The 16,967-nt window shown below is 41.8% G+C and overlaps 1 protein-coding gene across 1 annotated transcript in view; it reads left to right on the top strand.

The window, feature by feature from the left end:
* Positions 1 to 1,911, top strand: part of LOC149287305 (delta-sarcoglycan-like) — a 61,216-nt gene extending 59,305 nt beyond the window's left edge. The window contains exons 6-7 of the mRNA XM_089493057.1: positions 827 to 950; positions 1,738 to 1,911. Coding sequence (XP_089349183.1) covers positions 827 to 950; positions 1,738 to 1,911 — 298 coding nt within the window. The remainder of the gene's footprint in view (positions 1 to 826; positions 951 to 1,737) is intronic.
* Positions 1,912 to 16,967: the final 15,056 nt, after the last annotated feature.

Below are 16,967 nucleotides of genomic sequence, written 5' to 3'. Positions count from 1 at the left end.
GGGCTTTGTCATTAAGGGGTTAAATGGCGTAGAAGTCTTGATCAAGATAAAAGGCCTTTCAAGCCACTCAAAGAGAAACTTTGGGGTAGGAAATATGTGATCTTTTTGTAACTAATGGTGTTAATTAGTCCCCGTGCTTTGTCCGCGTGCGAGAAAGGAGTGCTCAGACGGACCGACTTTGTATAACGAAAGCAAGATAACAAGAAACCTTGAAAGGGAAGGGATCAGAGTGTTGGGGAAGGGAGAAAGCTCATTAATTTGACGAGATGAAGACTCATCAGGATGCCGTGTTTCCTAATAAGAGAAAATAAGAACCCACAACCTCATAAATAAAAGTAACGATTATACTGATTGCATCTGACCTCATACTTTGCAAACTGAGACACAAATCGTCTCGTCCTTGTAGAGCTGAGCACTAAAATGGGCCGTGTGTCGGAATTATGTTTTTTTTGTTTTTTTTTTAGTATTTTGGCAGTTGCCACGGTAATAAGACCCTCCCAGCACTGAATATTATTAAACCATATTACTAAAGGAAAATGATATATTTATATATATATGTCATTACCGGTATTGCCGCAGGTGCCATGCTGAATATTGTTACTTATCATTAGAAACATCATACACATTTCGGGTTAAATAGGAATACCCAGCTCCTGCCCACACATTATTCTTTGATCATGTCCAAGTATGTGATTAATGGGGCAATCTTCAGTACTTTAGAAAGAGAGGATTAGCTAGCCCACCTGCCCGTTATGTTTGATGGAGATATGGGGTTGTCTTCGCTGTCCTGCTTGCCACAATGTGATATGTATATATATTTATTTAGGTTGGAGTCTCCGACTCGCTCCTTGGTGATGGAAGCACCCAAGGGGATTGAAATTAATGCAGAGGCAGGACGTTTGGAAGCATCATGCAGATCGGATTTACGTCTCGAGTCTACAGATGGAGAGGCAAGTGTACCTTACCATTGTTAATCAAACATAATCCATTACCGATATGTATGTAACCATTTTAATAAATACATAGGGGGGTGTCTGATGTGTGATTTGAGTGGACACCTCTGAAGGCAATTTGACGGATACTGTTGACAATACTGTTGACAATGTTTCCTGGATTTACCATTGAGATGATAGATAAAGAGAGGTACGAGACCGGCTCAACCAAGAAAAGACAGTTTCTTAATATCATTCCCATGCAGAAGGGTCCCAAATTTGAGCTCACTTGTTCTATTACAAATGAAAAAATCTCAATTAGGATATCAATCTAATTCGGCCCACAAGGACAGTACAGAACTGAAATTCAAGTGAAACTCTCTCTGCACAATGGAACCACCAATCCCAGATTTATACTTCGGCTTTCGGAGCCTCATCGCTCATTGGTTGATATCCCTCTAGGTGCAAGTGAGGTCCGCAGCTGGACTCTCCATTGTGCTTTGGGGGATACCCACTGGCCATGTGGGCTGAAACGTATATTTGGGATTGCTGGTTCTGTTGTGCAGAGGAACTTTGCCTTGCGTTTCAGTTCTGGTCTTCCGGTGTGGCTGTTAGTTCTAAACAGGAACCCACCATAGGGCAGTCCCATACATCGCTGTATGAGCTTGCCTGGTATAGTGACTATAAATAAAAATTCTACTTTTAAGTGTTTTTCTGCTCAGATTATTTTTTTAGAACCTTGTACCATATGCAATAAACTTGTGTCACATATGAACTATAGATCCTTTTCTCACGCTCTCTCCAGATCCTTCTGCAAGCTGCCACGGTGAAGCTCCCACAGCTGCCGCGAGGGTCCTACTCCTCAACTAGCTCCCGTCAGAAAGTCTACGAGATATGCGTATGTCCCAATGGAAGATTGTTCCTTTCACAAGCGGGCGTTGGATCCACCTGTCAGATAAATACCAGTGTATGTCTGTGATAGACTGACAAAACAGATCACTGGACAAAGAGCAAGACTATAAACAGACACAGGAAGCCTCAGAAAACAAAATACGTGTGTGTGTGAATATATACAAATTTATATATATATATATAGATATAGATATATATACCGTATATATATATCTGTAAATCTATTAATCTCCTGATTAGGAGATGTTTCAGTGCCAGAAGCTCAGGGTGATTGTCATGTGTCTTCCCTAATAAGGTTAATTCTAAATTTATTTTCTCATCAACTAGAATAATAGCTGGGTTCAGCCTGGGTTCAATTACTTGGGAAATTTCTCATCCTTACTGATGGTGCCCAAAGAAATGTATACCTGTGTTCATCCGTCCTACACAAGGGTTTGGTAAGTCTACCACCGAAGCCTTAGCCACAGAACGCTTTTTGTTCAAGAGAAACATACGCAGCCTGATTAAAATATTAGTAATTAATTCCAATATTAGTACTTTCCCTGTCTAAGAACATTGTAAAGGTTGAGATCGAATATCCCAAGGATATGACACGTAGCTAGCTGTGTATTTATGTCCCCCATTTTACAGCAGTGGGGCAACTGCCCCCTAGACACTTCTGCCACCCTGGGCAGAATAAGCAACTGCACATAGCCATAGTCGGACATAGTTACCCTGACTGATGATGGTCAAAAGGTGGGTTCTACAGATAAAAGACAGTGGACCCAGGTCTATTCCAGTCTAAGTTAAATAATAAAAGCGACTTGCGTTAAGTGTGTATAACTTGTTTGAGTCGAGTCGATGCTCACAGTGTCGCAACCCTTTTCAGTTAACCCTTAACGCAGTTAAAGACGTTGACGTTTAGAAGATGGGGCTACCAGAAAGATAAGTGCTTAGAAGTCATTATATTAAAGTCTAATCAGCTATAATATATTATTATTTTAATTTTAAAATATAAATAAATATTCTGATGTTTAAATACTAAATATAAATCTTATCCAGAAGTATAATATCTCTATATTTCTATATTCTAAAACTAGAATTGTTGACCACAATTATCTATTCATCTTTTAATTATTAATTCAATTGGAACAAAGCCTTTATTTAATAATTAGGATATTTAAGTCTATGCTCTGAGTTAAAAGTTACTTATCTCTCTCTTATTTCCATTTTACAGACATAACGTAGTTTGATTGAATATTTAAGCATTATATATTAAAATCAGACCTCTATTTTCTGTTGGAAAATGCCGGTTTTGTGACCAACGCATTTTTCCTTTGGGCAGGATTTTTTTTCTTTAAATTGCTGTTGATATCCTATAGCATAGTTTATTTGAATCTCTTTGTATTCTGCTGAACGCTGTTCTTTTTTTGTTCTTTTTTGGCAACAAAATTTTTTAACCCTTCATCTGTCTGGTGCTTTTGTAGAACACAAATATTAACTTTTTTTGTAGCACATAAACATTGACTTTTTTTTTTGCATATCTGCACCCCATCCCCTTAATTAAACTCTTCTAGGTCACCCAGAGCAATACATGTCTTTCGAAACTGGACTGAAACATCTCTGATCGAATAGGGAGACATGTGCCTATGCCTTAAGACAATGCACTCTGCAAGGAAAAGCACAGCGGGGAAGTATCCCATCTAACTGTTTGCTGTTTATTTTTTGTTGGCTGAAGAAATGAAATGTATGAGGTGTGGGTGTCAGGGTGTGTGAGTGGAAGTAATACAGTTTCTATTTTACAAATTGGAATATTATTTCGTGAGATCGATAGCATTACTGATTATTGGCGTCATATGCTGCTACATGTCACTGCCCTGGTTCCTGTTGTGCTTGGTACGGTATGATCAGGGAAAAAAAACATCCATTGTTTAACGGATTATTTAGAACAGTCTTTTCCCGGCCGTTTACATTGTAGACATCAAAGAAGATGCCAAGGAAATCAATAAGTATCACAGCAGGACTTCCTTTCAGGACAGCCGTACGAGATTTAACTCGTCTATACATTGATTTGGTAGCACCAGGGGTGATCGCAATTAAAAATGAAACTTTAACTAGGGTTAAGCTATGTCAAGTGATGTTCTCAATGAGATAAACATTGGGATACATTACATTAAAATCTATCATTGAAAAAAGCCCAGCACTGTTAGAAGTGAGAGGCGTCACTGTGGCTGTTCAATTATTGAGCGGATGACCCCAAAAAGCCACTGGTGAACAGGTAACCCCAGCCATACATTTTGGGTTGGCCTGTAATTTATCAAGTAAGGATATTATGATGGAAAAGTAGAAGCATGTCTGCTATTCGCATAGTATACATTTTAGGTGTCATTCCTTCTATTACACGTTTGGAATAACATGCTAACACACGCTAACCTTGGTGGCAGCGAGACAGAATAAGAATGAGAAGGAGAATACTTGCAATTTTATGGAACCTAATCCAGGATAACCTGCTGTAAGCAAATAGCTAGCACTTACAATCTCATAAGGCTGGATCATCTGTTTTCATTCTTTCTAAAGCTTTACTTGTTCTTTGTTGAGGACCGAGGAGGAGACATGTTGTGTATTTGCAAACTAGCAATCATATATAGTGCCGTGTTTAACCATGTTCTCGGTTGCGTTATACGGCAATATTTGAAAGAAATTACTATAGGCATGTGTGGGTTCGGCAGTGCAGCACAGCAATTGAAGGACCACACTAGTTTAAGTGAAAGGGCTGTAGTAAATCATGTCCATCAACCACAGCGCAACTGTTTACTGGAGACGGTACTTAGAGAATTTCTAGGAACAGATCTTCTGGTCGGTCCCGCTAAACCACCAGTGGATCTAGCCTACATCAGCCCCAAGATGAGGAGCAGCCAATCGCTCATGCACAGGACATGTGGCTTTTTGGTGCCATCAGTATATATGTCATAGACCTTTGATGGCTCTGAGCTGGGTTCACCAGTCTCTGCATGTCTCATGGAAGCAGGACTTTATGAAGGATTTGTTCTCCATATAGTTAGTACTAGTAAACCTTAAAGGGTCAGGGGGTACTGATAAATACCCCATGTATTTGCAAGAGGGAAACTCATGATGCATATGATGGCAAGAGTGTTCCTTTAATGAAGTCTCAACATGATACAAGAAAAAGCTCTGGAATCTGGATCTTAAATTGCCTGTACTTGTCTGTCTATTGTTTTATATCCATTATTTTACATTATGTGTGGTTAAAAGTCAAACCAAAGATTGTCAAGATAGTAGCTGTCTGGTATGAGGATGTGGTCCCAGTTTGTGATCCTTCAAACCGATATGTCAGTCTATCACGGAGCAAACGAGATGGAAATAAAGCAGACATGGAACGATCCCGAAACCCATGGGAATAATTAAAAGTAAATCTACCTTCAGTATTGAGGTATCACAAGGTTTATGTACAGAACTCTTTACAATGTGGCTGTAAGGCAAGCCTTATACACAAAATGTTAATATCCAGAGCTTATCAAGCTGTTACGATGTACAATTTACCCGGCATTTACATTCAGGGACATAATTACGCTTTAATATTGACATTAATACATTCTGTGCCATATCTGTTGATGTAACATACTTATATATTTCACTGCTTCAGCGTTATCAGCACAAAGTGATGCGGTATGATTCATGCGTGCACTTTACATGGGTTAATGTACCGTCTATTGCCAAATCATTATTATCAATATACACCGTGTCCTATACAAATACCCAGTTCTGAGTGCCGTGACATACATCATTTGAAATGATATCAATGCCCTGGCATGTTTAATTGTGCTTCATACCGTCGTACGGAAATCACATCACAAGAAGTATATTATTTAATGCTTTCATTGTGGCTTAGAGTTTCTTGAACAGTGTTGATATGGCCCCCATTATTAGATTAAAGCCTTCTGAAGACACGTGATGAAATAAGTAGGTTAATCAATTAGTATAAGTCACATGTCGTAGTGGAAGAATTACACCTATCGTGTAAAAAAAAAAGGGGGGACGCTTGTTAGGGAGAAAATGTCATCTTATGTACGAAAAGTCAAAGTAAGCAAAGAGACTTAGTGGTTATCTGTATTCTAAAAGCGCACAGATTCAGACTAAAAGATATGGCCACCAACTTGGACACGAGCAAACCTACAATGTGTCCTGCAAACAACCCATAACTTTGTAACACTCTGCAACACCGTATCATTTTGCATGAGATTTTATTTTTGGTGGCTTCCTGGATGGGTTCCTGATGTCGGCTTTTCATGTTGGAGCAAATGAGCATCATAACCATTCTGAGAGCATTTTAACCCCTCGCATACACAGTGATGTATTCTAGCCAAGGCCTGCTAGTTCTATGGCTGCAGGTCCAGTGGGGCGACAGCCCTTCTGCCATATAACAGAGAGGTTCCCAGCAATGCCCCTACTCAAGGGGCCGCTTAAAACCCCAAATGGCCTATTAGCATTATGGGGGGCTGTGCCCAGTTTCCTTCCGTGCTTCCTTTAAAAGTGGGGTGTTATGATGTCATAAATACGTAAATACATCACTGCACATACTTGTGCTAGGTGTGTATTGAAATACACACCGACCAGCTACAATGGTTCTTATTCACACAAAGTGTGTTCTTTATAAGCATACATCATCATCATATGGCTACTGTTACAATTTATAACTCATGTATGTTACGGATTTAGCAGTTAGGTGCTGTGGGTAATAGAGGTAAACTCGCCATGAGATAGTTGAGATAAGATTGCTGGATGTGGCCTAAAGTTTGGCTGAAAAGGTTCTGTGCTTACCTGGAAGACATATTGGATTATATACATATATGACATATTGTTTCCCCCAGTGAATTTTAACAAAGGAAATTCCAGCTTCTTGTTAATTCTACCCGTCAGGTAGAAAAATATTTCTTGAGGAATAATATTTCCGTAAACCATGAAACTCCAGCATAACGTAAAGTATATAATATGATTATCGGGACATGTATGCATGAGAGTGACATTTTTTTTCGAGCAGATTAATTATTTTATTACTTAGATTTGTATTTTATTGTTGAACTAAGTACACTGACTGTGAGTTTACTTTACCCCAAAACATAAAAAAGAAGGAAAAAATGGTTTATATTAGTTCACAACTGTCAATCGACCCCTCCATATTTGAAAATGGAATTCAAATTTGTCGATACGTCCCACAAGGCTACATGAGCGAGCGTGCGTGCTGGTGAAAATGTGTGCGTGTGTGTGTTTATGGGAAAATATATACAGCTTTTTGGGGTTGTTTTTGTATCGGGGTTATATGTGAGTCCAAACTCACTCTATGCAAAAAATTTTGTAAGCATTTGCAATAATGCTCAGTATAATAAGGAGATCTTTTAACTTTATTACACTTTCTGTACAAGAATTAAAAACAAAAATGTGATTTGTATTTAAATGATTTCAATTGCAATCTTGTAAAATATCTTAATAAAATAATGATTGATATGAATTTGATTGAGCTGTGTTGTTCTGTTCCATTTCCGTTCTAATTCCCTAATGTTACGGAATATTCTTCATATTCCACTGAATTTCGTTTCTTTTACTTAATGTACCATTAAAAACATACACATGATACAGTCACGCCCTGTCTTCTAATTGGTAATCCGGCAAACTCGTTCCTAAATGGACAGGTTGGAATTCCGTACTGGATCTGTCTTTTGGACGGATGTATCTGGATCAACAAAAGGACCACCAAAGTGAAGGCAGAAATTCTGTAACAGCTGCTCCTTGGAGGGTCTCTTGAAGAAAGAAACTGAGAAACACAAGGTTAAATGTGATGATGCTGCTCAAATGAGTTCCACAAATAAACCTTACCATTATTATATAATGCTCCTTCATATGGGAACATCTTGTCCTTAAAATACATTACATTATTCCCTTCACATAGATTAGCCGAAAACACCTGCCAGCTACAATGGAGAAGAGACAAAAGAACATTTAGACACCTGCCAAATATACTTAAAGGAAACAGGAATTGAAACTACAATTATATGGCGACAAGCATTATCCTGGTATAATCATGCAACTGAGCTTCTTAAAAAACACATGACATTGGTATTTATTTTATTGTATTGTGATGGGAAAAAAACATAAAATAATACTAAGAATGTGTGCTTACAGAGAAATGGGTAAAACCTATTAAAAGTTGGATCTAGGTGGGACTGGGATTTGTCACGTTCTGGTAGGTAGATGTTGGTCCTTGCCTAGAATGGGTTGATATGGGTTGGACGCAAAGGGCAAAGCTTAATTATAGGTCTGCCTACTAGTACTTGAAATGCAATTGGTCAAACTTCACCCATATGTATTCACGGTCCTACCAGTTTTCATCCATGATCCATGAAACCCTGACAATGACACGTGGTTGGTCGATAAGAAGAAAAACTTTTTTTTCAAGTGTTCACACCAAAAGTCTTCTATAACCGGATATTATATGCAATTCGCCTAGTTCAGAAATAGTGAAATAGTGGAACCTGGACATGTCTCTCCATGAGCAGAAAAGTTACTAGGGATGACCAAATGTGACAGCCCAGAGTACAGAGGAGAGGTAGAACACACAAGTTCTTGGTTCACCACCATCTAACGTGCCATGTTTTAACATTTCACGATGCAAAAAATCAATGCTGTATCAGTATTGCGAGTCTGTATAAGAAACCAGAGAGGTCAAATGAGGACGCAGGGAAGTTGAACCCCCAGGTATCTAACTTGATTCTTTCAGAATATCTCTCACATTTAAGCTAACATTGGGAATCCTACCTTGAAGGTAGGACGTATCCTTGCAGCCACATTTTCCAGCAAAATCTTGCATTTTCCTCCTCTCCGTTCCCTATGTTTTCATTGCCAGTCTTGATCCCAATTAAAATTTCAGACCTCTGATTTAACCACTACTCTGCCACTAGATCAAGAAGAACTGAGTTTCTGTTGTGATGTTCATAATCCCATCTTTATAAAAATTCTGTGCAGATTTTCTGTGTTATGTGTAATTACCTCCTTTGGGGTACAATATAAACTTGTGCTGTTTTCTACCAGGTGAAGAAATATACCTTGGATTCTGAATTTCTTACCACCCCTCTGGTAACACTATCAGAAGAACATCTTCACCAGCTGTTTGTCGAGTGTTAAATGCTTTATCTGCTGCTACCTCCGCAGGCATCCTCATGCCATGTTTCAAATGAATGAACATATAAAAAAAGTAGATGTTTTTTCCTAGTGGACATCCAAACAATACATGATGAAATGATATATCAACAGCACTTGAGAACATAAATCACTTTAGTTTTAACTGTGTGAAAAGTTTTCAGGTTTTAAAAATGTATCATTTCAGTTGAAAGCAGATATCCCAGGCGGTGGTGTGAGTTCCTCCAGGCAACATCATCTAGCTGTTGATTTGAGACACTGTTCTACCTACTCTGAATTTAATACTTTTCCCAGTGGGAGCAAAATTTCTAGTTTTGTTCAATGCCATTTCCCCAGAAATAATAGTTCTTCTTCGTTAAATATGGTTCAATAAGTGTTCATCTAGCTCTGCTAGTAGTCAGTTAAGTTTAAAGTTAACTGAGCTGAGTAGACTTAACTGAAGGTTCTTACAGTCATATATTAATGCTTGCTAGTTCATGTGAGCGTGTGTGATTTTATATTTTGTTTCAGGCAAGGGCATGCAAGTTGAATGACTACTCACATGCCCTCATCTGTAACCCATAAAATATGCATATGTGAAAAAATCAAATAACCACACATGTGAAAAAAAAAAAAATAACCACACCAGAAATCGGGTCCTGTTAGTCAAGAGACAGCATTTATCTGCTGTCTTTCCCTGGCACATCTTAAATTTACTAATACTCTACATTACTAGAACCACTGCCTGTTGACATGCAATAAGCCAGCCCAGAATATTTCAGAATCTTGTGTCATAAATTCAAGTTACAGATCATTAGACAGAGTCAATTAATTATTGGTTGGCGAACTGGAGGTCACAGGGGGACAGGAAACTTTTGCTGTTTTGGAAACTGATGAAGAATACCTATAAATATTTTATGTTGTTATCATAACGTTCTATACGCACAAAAAAAAGGTTTACAATAAACCGTCACAGTGCACAGGCACATCAATTTTTCATTCTTCTTCCATTCTTCACAACATCTGTTCTTGGAGAAAAATATAGTTTCGGGATACAAAACATGTCATGCTATAATGCTTTAGTTTTACCCTCATGAAACACTAGAATGGTAATTGATGAAGTCAAATCCTATGGTTTTCCTTTTCCCCTAATAGGGGTAACTAGTAACTAAGAACTCATTTGATCTCTTACTTGATTATGATTATTATTGTTATCTTTTATTTATATAGCTAATATTATAAAGCTATATATACTTAAAAAGTTCCTTCAGATAGGTGATTTCAGGTGGCTCTCTACCCTTAATATATTCATGGCCTTGTAAAGTCCTACTATGCCCTCCTAAATTCTGTGGGGGTTAACATAACATCATGGCGTCTTCTGCCCGCAGAATGCCCCACTCAGCCTCTTTGTTGCTGTCCCAGATCTGACAGCAGGGACTGTCACAACTGTTGGTAGGTATGTCTACCTATATGACCTATATGTATAAGGTTTAAAATGTCAGGAGTTGTCTTCTGTTTGTGGTCTAAAAGGGCAACAGTAGGAATCTCAGCCTTCTTCTCAAATGTTTTTATCTTGTGTTCAGAACCCAGTATCCTGGAACCCTAGAGAACACACGTATTGGTGGAAAACACTTGAGGAGCGATTTCTGTCAACATAGTCGTCACTTGAGTGTTAGTAAAAGCAGCTGGGAGCCCTGGCATTTAGGGCGTCTGGTCATCACCATGTACCATGTAAATTGTTACTCCTGGGCTCCAGTAGGACCACTTTAGGACATGATCTCTCATAAAAGTCAGATGTTTCCATGTGAAACAATCTCTGAATTTGTCTCACAATGCGTTGTTGGATACCAAGTATCCTATTGGATATACAGTACATGCGTGTCACAGAACATTTACATTCACATATCACACAGGCAAACAAAATATGTTCCATTAAACATTTTCAGTCTATCTTATGAACCTTGCTGCCATCCTCACTTGCACTTCCATCTAAAAGTGCCCAGAGCAGTGGGCATTTGCCCGGGGCACATAATAGTCTATCTGGGTCTGAAAGCAGTTTAAAATAAGCTTTCTCAATATTATAGATACACAGCTCAGCCTTCGGTGACAGACCATGCATCTTTATAATGAATTTCAACAGCATTTCCAGAAAGTACATAGGCTCTTAAAATGTCTTCTCACTAAAGGCGCCGTGAAATTATTTAACAGGAGAAGAAGAAAAACTGATTTTAATCTTCATTCTTGGAGTAATCAATATTACTCTATTATCAAAGGGGAATTAATGTTTTAAATTACTGATAAGTACTCATTGGTAGCTAACAATGAATAGCTGTTGGACACTGTTACTCTATACCTTAATTTTGGAATTTAAAGCGGAACGCCCACCACTTAATTTTTTTTACTAGTATTATATTAAAAATATGTTCTCTAAAATGTTGCACTGTTTTTATCAGGCAGCTGAGCATTAACCATTTGTAAATATTCTAGCTCTGTTCTATTAGCCCAATCTACTAGACAAATACAGTGAATTCTTACTGCCCTGGGCTACTGGAGGGGCCTGGGGGCCAGTCTCCTCCCGACAGACTATGGGCCCTGGGCTTGGAAGGGGTTCTGTTTTTTGGGAGGTGGGTCCAGGGGTTCTATTGGGACTAGTTCTAAGTTAACCCCTGGTACAGAGTGCCACGGTTCCCCAATTACCAGAGACTCTAAAGACTGCAGGGTTCGGACACAGATTTGGGGCGTCTGCGCTTTGGGAGGGGGTTTTATGTGTGGTTTTACTCTCCATCGGGTCAGGACATACAGGACAGGGACCTGTATGGCCAGTATTTGCACCTGGATCTGATATCCAGCAGTTTTCAGCCAGAAATCAGTGAACCGCCTGTCATTTTTATCTTTCTCTTTTTTTGACATTCTTACTTAAATACCGTATTTGCTTGATTATAAGACAAGGTTTTTTTTAGAGCAAATACTCTGACTATGAGACTAAGATCCAGATCCCCCGCAGCGCTGCTGGGGACCTGGATCCTCCTGTCTGGTAACCCCCCCCCAACTTACCGGTGCTTCTGACTCCCCGGTGTGTTGTCTGGGCAGTGGGTAGACGTCTACGCGATTCGCGTAGGCAACTTCCGCTGCAGATGCTGCATAAGGCATTTCTGTAGGCAGAGTGCTCTATGATATGCCTTTTAACCCCCTTTATGCCACTCTGCATCCAGAAATGCCTTATACCTCCCTATATGCCACTCTGCCCCATAATATGCCTTTAATCCCCTTAAATACCAGAGTGGCATATAGGGTATAAGGCATTTCTGGAGGCAGGGTGGCACATTGGGGGTCAAAAGGCATATCATGGGGCACAGTGGCATATAGAGGGTTAAAAGGCATATCATGGGGCACAGTGGCATTTAGAGGGTTAAAAAGCATATCATGGGGCACAGTGGCATATAGGGGGTATAAGGCATTTCTGGGGAGGAGTGGCAAGCCTGGGGGCAGATGTGCATAACTGGGGGGCAGGTTGGAAAATAAAAGGAAATAAAAACAAAAAATATATTTTTCTCAATCATAGCTTTTATTTTTAAAAAAAATAGGTTTTGTTTACATGAATTAACATTTACTAGTAAAACTTTTTTCCTATAGGGTCGTCTTATATTCAGGCTTTTTCTTTTTTTTTTTCTAAATTAATATTCAGATTTTTGGGGGTCGTCTTATAATCGAGCAAATACGGTAATGTGCACTATTCCTAGTGTTTATACATAAAGCTATTTGCTTTGTTTAAAGTATTTTATTTGCATTTAAGCATGAATAAAAGGAAAACAAAACAATAAATGACAAGACTAAAGTGTTAACAGCATTGCAGAGCAGGAATCAGAAACGCATAAACACTGCACAATTACCATGTTACAAAACCACAGGCAAATGCAGATTAACGCCACTTAGATGCATCAACGGATACAGGTACCGACTCCCAGACCCCGGGGGGTACCGGGTGTAAACAGTGAGCCGACCCATGGTAAGGCAAGGCGAGCAACCTACTGTCAAACACTTCCCATGATAGGGGGAAGGGAAAAAGGGACGGGAAGGACGAAAAGCAAAAGAAGAAAGAGACAAAAGAGACAGAACAGAGAGAGAGAAGAAAGGCAAAACCGGCTAGGACGGGTCACCACCGAAGTATTGCATGGGCCGGGCGAGAGCCCGGAAACGTAGAGAGCCACGGCTGCCAAATAGACTCGAACTTGGACATAGTATCATAGATCTTGGCGGTGATCTTCTCCATACATATGAGATGCCATATATTAGCCTGTATTTCGCCGAAGGTCGGAGGGACGCCCTTCCACCTCCTGGCAATAGCTTGTTTGATCGCAGCGCAGATCCTATGAATAAGCTGCTGGTTTGGTGCGGACAAGGTGCCTCCCGGGACATCCATCAAAAGAAGCGCCACCTCAGGGGTTAAGCGGACATCGGTAGCTAACACTCTCGACAACTGGAGTGAAAAGGAAGACCATATAGATTGGATTACTCCACACGCCCACCACGCATGCAGATAGGTGCCTTGTTCGCCGCAGCCTCTGAAGCAGCCATCGCTGGAACCCCTAACCATACGAGACAGTTGCATGGGAGAAGTGTACCACCTCGCAACGACTTTATAAGCCCTTTCCTTAACCAGCGTGTTGACCGTGAGTTTGTGCAAAGTCGTCGCCGCCGAGTCCCAGACGTCGTCAGGGTAAGTAGTGAGCAGGTCAGCATGCCACTGGGAACGATATAAAGGAGGAGAGGCGGAGGTAACAGAGAGAAAGCTGGAGTAGAGCGCTGAAATCGATCCCTTAAGTCGTTTCCGAGCCAGAAAGCGCCTTTCAAACACTGTGGGAGCGGACATCTCGCCCCTAGTCAGCAGGGAACGAATAAAGTGACGAATTTGTAGATAGCGAAACGTTTCCGCATTAGGGATATTCTTAGAGTCCCGTAGCGCGGCAAAAGAAAGCATCCGACCGCCTCGCACAAGGTCTCCCAGAGTAGATAAGCCCGCTTCCGACCACCAGTGAAACGACAACCGGTGCATTCCCTCCGGGAAGAGGGGGTTGGACAACAGCGGCGTGAGTGGGGACAGAGGCCCCGCAAGGCGGAGACGGAATCTCCAGGTCCGCCAGAGCCGAAGCGCTGTCGACACAACTGCAGATGCGGGAGAGCCGAGTGCCAGCGGGTGATCCTGCCACAATACTTGATCGAGGGGCTGGTGAGGTAAGTACGACCGTTCTATATCTACCCACGGGAGGGTGTTTGCAGGTAATGACCAAGCCTCCAATTGCGACACTCGAGACGCTACATAGTAGAGGAAGAAGTCTGGAACAGCTAGACCCCCTAGGTGTTTAGGTTTGAACATAGTAGACCTGTTGACACGTGCCCTCCTCTCTGCCCAGACAAATTGGAAAACAGCAGACTGAAAGGCCCCAATCTCATCCTTCAGAACTGGAATGGGGAGCGCCCGAAAAAGATATAAAAGTCTGGGTAATAAGTTCATCTTGATAGCGTATATACGCCCTAGCCACGATATGTTGTACCGGGACCACACACGTAACTCCGATCGCAGCGTTCGCAAGAGAGGCGGATAGTTGGCATGATACAATGTGTCAAAATCCTTGGTCAGACGTATGCCCAGGTATGTGATGGAGGACGGCTGCCAGGCAAATTTGAAATTAGCAGCAATGAGCTGTTGAACAGAAGGCTCTAAATTGACATTCAGCGCCTCACATTTAGCGTCATTTATCTTATACCCAGAAATGCGAGAAAAGTCCGTCAGGAGGCGAAAAAGGTTGGGGAGTGAAACCTGGGGATTCGTTAGCGTGAGCAAAATGTCATCGGCAAACAGGCTTAATTTATACTGGACTCCTTGGACCATGATCCCTTGAATATCTGGACTTGCCCTGATAGCCGCCGCGAGGGGTTCCAAGCACAGGGCGAACAGAAGTGGAGACAAGGGGCAACCCTGACGCGTGCCATTTTTGATACTCAGCACTGAAGACTCACAACCCATCAGGGCCACCGTCGCCGTAGGAGAACTATAGAGTGCCCGGACTCCCGCCAGAAAGCTGCCTTGAAAGCCAAATCGATTCATCACCTCCCACATATACGTCCAGTCAATTCTGTCGAAGGCTTTCTCGGCATCCAACGCCAACAGCATCGAGCTTTGAGTGGAGACCTTGGCAGCCCCAAGCAAATCAATTGTGCGCCGAATGTTGTCAGGGGCCTCCCTGCCCGGAATGAAACCGACTTGGTCTGGGTGGATTAGGGAGGAGATAACCGAGCTTAGACGGGACGAAAGTAATTTAGCATAGAGTTTGATGTCCGAATTGATGAGGGAGATGGGGCGATAACTCCCACATGTCGAGGGGTCTTTACCTTCCTTATGTATAACCACAATTTTAGCTCGCAACATTTCAGTGGATGGGGGTTCACCTCTGAGGAAGCGTTGAAAGAGAGCCATCAGACGTGGAGCAAGCAGGGACCGGAACTTTTTATAGTATGAACCTGGGAGCCCATCAGGGGCAGGAGCCTTGGAGGACTTGAGAGTGGCGATCAGTGCCTGGACCTCCCCCTCTGAGATAGGAGCATTAAGTGTCTCAAGTTGAGCGGACGAGAGACGCGGTAGCGCCACCGAGTCCAAAAAGCCACGCAGAGGACGGTGATCCCGGAGATTGTGAGGGGCCTTATTGCCATCATATAAGTCCTGATAAAATGTGGCAAACTGGTCAGCTATGTCTTTCGGGTGCACCCAACACTTCTTATGGGAGTCAATAATCCTGGAAATGTTCTGAAGTTTCCGCTGAGCTCTCAGGCGCCTAGCCAACATGGCGTCAGGTTTATTTGCTTTGTCGAAAAATTTTTGTTTGGTAAGGTTCAGGGAATATAGAACATCTTGGCTCAACAAAAGGTTCAGCTCCCCCCTCACCCGTACTATATCATGCAGTATCGAGCTATCGAGCAGCTGTTTGTGACGGGACTCCAGGGCTTCCAGCTGAGACGTAAGGGCCTCGATCTCAGCTTGTCGCAGTTTCCGGCGCCTTGCCTTAAGTTTGAGGAAGGAGCCTCTGACGTAAGCTTTATGTGTCTGCCAGACCAGAAGAGCATCAACACCCGGGGTCTCATTAAAATTGAAAAACTCCGACAAGTCTTTCGTAATCTCCGAGACTAACGACGGGTCCGTCAGCATAAACTCGTCAAGCCGCCACTGTCTTGCGCCTCCGTGACAATCCGTGAGCTGCAACACACATTCAACCGCTCCATGATCAGACCATATGATAGGATGGATCCGCGCCTCATGAAGGGAACAAGCCATGTGCTGACCAACAAAAATATAATCTATCCTCGAATATGTCCGGTGGGGGTGGGAAAAAAAAGAATAATCAAGGGCTTTAGGATGGAGTAATCGCCAAACGTCAACCAGCGCCACCGTCTTGGCAAAGTCTTTAAGGCGACCAGAGTTTGGCGGAGCATAGGAAAGAGGAGAGTCGCTCTTCCTGTCCAGATAGCCGTCCCAGAGCGTGTTAAAGTCCCCCCCAACAATGAGATTGTGTTTGCGGTATGGCAACAGTAGATCCGTGATGTGCGAATAGAAGTCAGCAGCTGCCGTAGAAGGAGCATAGACATTCAGGATTGCTGTAGGATGATTGTGAAGGAGCCCCAGGATCAGGATGTATCTGCCCCACTTGTCGCTGTGTATAGACTGCAGTTGAAATCCCAGAGAAGAGCGAAAAAACACACTGACTCCATTTTTCTTTTGGCTTGGATGCACGGCGTGGAAGTGGGAACCATAGGACTTATCCCAGTAGGCAGGTAAGTGAGTACTACGCAGGTGAGTTTCCTGAAGGAGCAAGATGTCCCCATGTAGTTTACGGTAATAACGCATCGCAGCTCTACGCTTCTGGGGCGAGTTCAGACCCTTGACGTTGTGAGATATAACCT

Source organism: Sceloporus occidentalis, unplaced genomic scaffold (genome assembly GCF_023333645.1).
Source record: "Sceloporus occidentalis isolate IW3139 unplaced genomic scaffold, rSceOcc1.0.p SCAF_62, whole genome shotgun sequence".
NCBI classification, from domain to species: Eukaryota; Metazoa; Chordata; class Lepidosauria; order Squamata; family Phrynosomatidae; genus Sceloporus; species Sceloporus occidentalis.
This window is presented reverse-complemented; position numbering and strand designations above follow the sequence as displayed.